Source organism: Meleagris gallopavo, chromosome 1, assembly GCF_905368555.1.
Source record: "Meleagris gallopavo chromosome 1, MGAL_WU_HG_1.1, whole genome shotgun sequence".
NCBI classification, from domain to species: domain Eukaryota; kingdom Metazoa; phylum Chordata; class Aves; order Galliformes; family Phasianidae; genus Meleagris; species Meleagris gallopavo.
This window is the reverse complement of record NC_139404.1, coordinates 169,795,622-169,801,621: the sequence shown is the minus strand read 5'-3', so window position 1 is coordinate 169,801,621 and position 6,000 is coordinate 169,795,622. Positions and strand designations below refer to the sequence as shown.

Genomic DNA, 6,000 nt, shown 5'->3' with positions numbered 1-6,000 from the left:
GCTGAAATATGCCTTGATTTCAGGAAAAGATCATGGAGAAGGGTGACAGCTTCAATTCTCCCTCTGAGCAGTTCTGTGAGGTTTCAGTCTCACCTAGAAGCTCTAACACGGATTAGCAGGCATCCTTCCATTTTTCCTTTTGGAAGCACCACTGACTGCAAAGCACTGTAACATTAGACACCTTATAGGCATCTCATTGGTCACCTCATTAAAATACTCTGTTAGCTCAATAGGTCTACAAAACATAACAGTACAATACTTAAGCAGATTTACCCCCCTTAAAGAAATTAAAGGGAGTAATGCTCATGGTACATGATTATGGAAATAAGGAGAAGTTAATTCTGTCTAAGGAGAGTCATGCAGTTAAAGGCCATTAATTTGTGCTAAATGAGGAAGTGAAGCATCTGCTTAGTTCTGTGAAGACATGTTTTTATCTACAACTACACTGATAGCTTGTGAATATTTACAGTTTGCTTTGTCATAAAAAAGATTTATTTACAAATACAACAAAATTTAGCCAAATTCTTTATTGAGTATTTCTTTCAAGACAGAAATATAAAAGCACATCAGATGTTTCCTCTTAAACTTTGGTTTGCAGAATTAAGGCACTTTGAACATGTTTTTTCTTACTCTGTGAGTAGTTGTTTTCCAGCTTTGATTAACAAAGTAAACAATTTTTATGAGTACAAAATTAGAGTTATGGAAATGATATAATTTACAGGCAAGTCCACATTAATACCAGACATTAGCAAAGCACGATTTGATACACAAGCTTTTAGACCTAATCTTGTCTTTGTGACACCATTTTCCATGCAGAGTTAATTGTTTGCATGCAGTTTATTTATCCATTTTAACACCAAAAGACATATTTAGGGAAAACTGGGAAATCACATCAGAATCTCAACATGTGTGTTGGTACAGCATACCTTTAGCAAGAATTATTTTTCACATAAATAAAGTTCAATCTGGTCTCAAATACATTTTAGGAAGATCATAACATTTTTTTTTTCCTCCCTTACTAAGAGCCTCCATTAGCCACATTTACCACATGACATTTGGATATGCAATGTAGAATGAAAAGAGATACGTTGAATATAAGGCTTATTTCTTTGTTTAGAAAAGGTAATGATATCCATTTCACTATGACATTAAAAACATGACAAAATTTGACTTATAAAGGACATACAATTCTACTGAACCAAAAGTGCTACGCTAAGACTCATATTTCCTTACAATACTCATTCTAAAAGTCACCTGAGGTGATTTTTTCTGTAGAAATGATCTGATTTCATTTATATTTCTTATTTAGTGGAAATAAAAATAATTAAAAAATATACATTCTGCATTGTTCCCTGCTGTTTTTGAATCCAATCCTGCAAATGTTTACTAACTCATTTAAGAGGGAATCCTGGCTCTACAGAAGTTGGAGGAAGTTTTTCTTGCACCTTCAGCAGTTCCAGGATTCCTCCTTGCATAATGCCTACTGTTAAGAGCATTTATAGCACCTCCAATGGAATACCCCTAGCGAGTATTATGCCGTTAGTAAGCATCTGCATTTTCACATCTTTTCGTGGATTCATGGTTTACATTGTTATACAAAGCACTTTTTTTTTCTAATGTTCTTTTTTTCTTTTTTTTTTAAAAAAAAAAAAACAAAACATTTTCTCTTCCTCTCATAGACCACACTGTTTATCTGTAGGATTCTATCTTGAAAAGCTTTTAAGAATAAGCTAGTCTTGTCCTCCTTCTCGCTGATCCGCCTGGAGAAAAAAAGAAAATATAACATGTAATTATATGTAATATGTTACTGTATATGTATATGTTACTGTGTTTACTGATGAAAAGAGGAAAAAATGAAGCTCGAAACTGAATCTTTCCCTGCTGTGCTGGCAGCTAGGGAATTATAGTTGTCTCTCAGTTTCTCAATCAACCCAGATAATGTGGTATCTCTGTGTCACAAATCCCATAGTGGGGAATCTCACAGTGTCATTATCTTGGTTACAGCTGGGACAGTTATTTTCTTCATAGTGCCTGGTGTAATACTATGCTTTGACTTTAGGAGAAAAACTGTTGATAACACACCTATGTTTTAGTCGTTGCTGAGACAAGGAAGATTCAGATTTCAGTTTCTCTTAGTGTCCTGACACCAAGAAGTCTGGGAAACACAAGGAACTGGGAGAGGACGGAACTGGGACAGCTGACCTGAACTGGCCAAAGGGACATTTCATACCATATGAGCTAATGCAAAAAAAACTATAAAACTGTGAGGAACTCGCCAGAGGATGCGCAGCCACTGCTTAGAGACTGGCTGGGCATCAGTTGGTGGGTGGCAAGAAATTGTGTTGAGCATCACTTGTTTTCTAAATATATATAAATAATTATCATGACTACTATTATTTCTCTTCCTTTTATGTCTTAGTAAATAGTTTTTAACTCAACTGTGCTTTTTTTTTTTTTTTTTTTTTTTTTCCTGATGATCTCCCCCACCTCACAGGGAAGTGGGAGTGAATTAACAGCTGTGTGCTGAGCTGCCTTCTGGGTTAAAACACAACAGTTCTTTTCACAGTGCTAGACTCTAACCTTTGACAACTTTATTCTATTACAAAACAATGCCTGACCAAAGCACATAATAAAAGTTTTTTTCAGATAGAAATACATATATATATATATATATATAAAGAATGTATAAGTAATTTACCAAGTTTTGTTAATTTTTCTTTTTTTTTTAAAGAGAAATGCAACTCTTTCCTTTAGAACTCTGTTTTCTTAAGTTCCATCCTGTTTCACCTTAAACGTAGCAGGGGAAAATACTTGAAATATACTAAAAGTTTTTAACATATGTTTTGCTTTTACCTTGTGTCCTCTTGTTTGCTTGTACTTTCCGTACAGGTGCTTCTAGAAAATAGAAATGTTTCAGTCAGAAGTTATTTGTAAGAGGTAGAATTCATTATAAATGTTGGAAACCCATTGTAGACTTGTAACATCTTCTCTAAATGTTTTTAACGAATTAAGGATTTTGTTAGATTGTCATGTTGACTCAATCACCTGAAAGATGAATGCTAATAATAAATAGAGTTTACACATTTCCATCATTTGTATTCATGCATAGAATTCTATCAATATTTCAAATTTATTTTTAAATTTTAGCACTATGAACTGATCCATTATTCACTCTGATCTTGTGTGGACATTTGCATGACATGGACACTGGCCAGGACATTCTACTCAGGAGAAAGCTATCTGATGCTGACAGCAAGGTGCAAATTCAGATTAATGTACTGCCCAGGACTCGGTCTCAACTTTTGGCAGAGGAAGTTCGCGTCTGTTTGCAGAGCACTGCAAGACATTTCTTTAGGAATACATATGAATGATACACTTGAAACGCAGCTGTTGCAAGATGTTGTTCACAGGTCCATTTGCACTTAGATGTGTGATGTGTAGCTTCACTGAGAGCCCACAGTATCACTTCATATTTATGGTCAGATGATGTTCTCAGAGACTTCTACTTTAAAGGGTATGGTGGAACAAAGCCCAACGAGGTACCGCTCTCACTAACCCATACATCTAATTTCCAAAAGAATGATTCAATCTACGGAGAGTTTTCCCTCTCTCATTAAACCATGAAATATTTTTTAAAAGCAGGTGTCTTCTCAATAGACGGAAAAACATTTCAGAAACTTAAGAGAGCATGCTTCTATCACTGTCACAGGAATATGACTGTAGCATTTTCCCTTCTTTAGACGAAGTACTTGTCTCTTCGTTTAACCAGCAGTTCTCTTTTCATCTTGAGGTACAAGGTTTGTAAATGTGTTGTCTTGAAATACAGGCTTTGCCTCTTTTAGCTGAGGCTAAATTGTGTGCATTTGTACTAAGTTCTTCAGCATCCTGAAAATGAGAACGTGAAAATGAACGTGGCCTGCGTGATGTAGTATGTTTTCAGGTAAGGTCTCATGGTCAAAAATCATACCTTTCAGGCAATAGTTGATTTCCCTGCATGCCTTGTACTTCTCAACATAACAAATAACTGGTGTACCTTTAGCATTTGGTGTAAACTTCAAATTGTTAAGAAGTATAAAACCGTATTATTTCTATGAATTTGTAGTTCAAATACATTCTTACTCTGCATCATGAGAATTAGATTTAGAAAAGTACCTTCATACTAATCCAAAAGAAACATAAAGCAAAGTACTTTTTAATTAAAAAAAAAAAAAAAAAAAAAAAAGTAGAGAGATTGTTAGACTTGAAGAATAAATTCCTGGCATATACCCAGGCTGAACATTAGTTGGCTCCTCAGGTTGGACTTCAACTCCATTCAGCTTTTTAAAAATGAGGAACCTCCCTCACTTAACAATAGGATGAAATTGATATTTACTCATGCCCAGAGGTTGCAATCCCTCCACCCCACTTTTTACTAAGTTGAGAACCCAACATATCATATTAACACTGACATGAAATAACTCATGTTAAAAACAACTCACGTGGTCTTCTTCTGGATGTGCTGCTTAGAGAAAGGTGCATGTTCCTTCAAATGTTTTACCTATGCTTTGTGGTTTAGATATTTCCTCTTGTCTACTATGTCTGCCAAATCTTTTGGTTACTTTCAGACACAAGATAAGCCTCAACATTTTTCTCTGTAATGTTAAAGAATTCTTTTTCCAAAACAAACATAAAACTCTTCCAGTTAAAATATTGACTTCAGACCTAAGTAATTTTTGTGAATAAACTAGAATGATTACTTCAGACAGAGGAGGCCTTAGTGATATTGGATTTTTAGACAAACTAACCTTCCAAATGGACTTTCTTGATTTCTCTCTCGATAATCTGTGGTTCTCCCTCAATTACTTTAGTAACCTTGGTGTACTCAGTTCCAGCTATGATAAGCATTAAAAACAAATGAGTTAAATCTAGGATAGCATAGAAAACTTCAGTGGAAAGAATGCCATTTTGGGAGTAGGTGTATGCAGGCCACAGTAATCATGCTGTAAAGTCCTGCTGATATTCTTGGCCCTGATACAGGTGATTCCTTCTCTAGAGCTGGAAATCATTCATCACAATCTTGGCTTTTAGATTGTTTCAGCACAGAGTGCCAATTATAATTAGCAGTACTGTACATCATACGAGTTGAATTAAAGCCCATCTTTTAATTTAGAGGGAATGCATCTATTTTTGTCTGGATTCAGATTTAAGTACTTTAGAAATTTTCAGTAAAACAAGAAATTTGATGTAGACAAGAGAGTAATAAATTATTACTGCTATTATCACCAACAGCCAGAAAGTATTGTGTGTATCCACTTTTATTGGCTGAAGGCATGGCAAGATATTGTCATGGTAGCTAAGGGCAGCTGACTGGACGGATAAATCATGGAAAAGATAGAAAAAAATCAGATTAAACAAGAGCTTGAAATCTGCCTATATGGTTCATTCTGCCAAGCAGGATGCTTATGCAATCTAACATATAATAGCAAGGAAAAATAGCAAGAATTCAAGAGACAGTATTGTCTTTTCTAAATTTACTGCAGGTAAATTACTTCTCACTTTTCACATGTATGGGGTCTCTGTAATGTATACAGACTGTGTGTATTTAGTTGTATACCTCTGTAGTGGAAGATTTTGCACATTTCTGGGATAAATTTACACATGCTCTTCATAGACTGCTTGGGACCAATAGAACATAGTTTGATATACTTTTTCTCATTTTCAATTTTCACTTAAATAGTCATCACTGAAATAGGCATCTGCAGAGAATAACTCATAGTTGGGATGCTTAGGATAGGGTACAATGGAAATACCCTCAGGAATTTCATATCTCTCTCCAATGACTTATGACTAATCCTGGCTAGAGCAGTAAAATTAAGATCTGGATCTTTAAAAGAGCAAAGAGAAATATGGTAATCAGTATTCATGGCCATATCTTGATTTGTGTATAGGACTAGTTGCATTATCAACTAGCATGGTTCTGTTTGATGGAGAAATTACTGTCTTTCAGCCATCACTAAATTT

General features: G+C 35.0%; 1 protein-coding gene across 14 annotated transcripts in view; it reads right to left on the bottom strand.

The window, feature by feature from the left end:
* Window positions 1–512: 512 nt before the first annotated feature.
* Window positions 513–6,000, bottom strand: part of POSTN (periostin) — a 32,425-nt gene continuing 26,937 nt past the window's right edge. For 10 of the 14 annotated variants that reach the window (XM_085215978.1, XM_085215977.1, XM_085215976.1 and 7 more), the window contains 3 exons: window positions 4,785–4,871; window positions 2,854–2,895; window positions 513–1,760 (listed from right to left, as the gene is read on the bottom strand). In XM_085215978.1, coding sequence (XP_085072104.1) covers window positions 1,720–1,760; window positions 2,854–2,895; window positions 4,785–4,871 — 170 coding nt within the window. In that variant the 3' untranslated portion in view covers window positions 513–1,719. The remainder of the gene's footprint in view (window positions 1,761–2,853; window positions 2,896–4,784; window positions 4,872–6,000) is intronic. The other 4 variants (XM_085215975.1, XM_085215983.1, XM_085215985.1 and 1 more) reach the window with 1 other exon arrangement.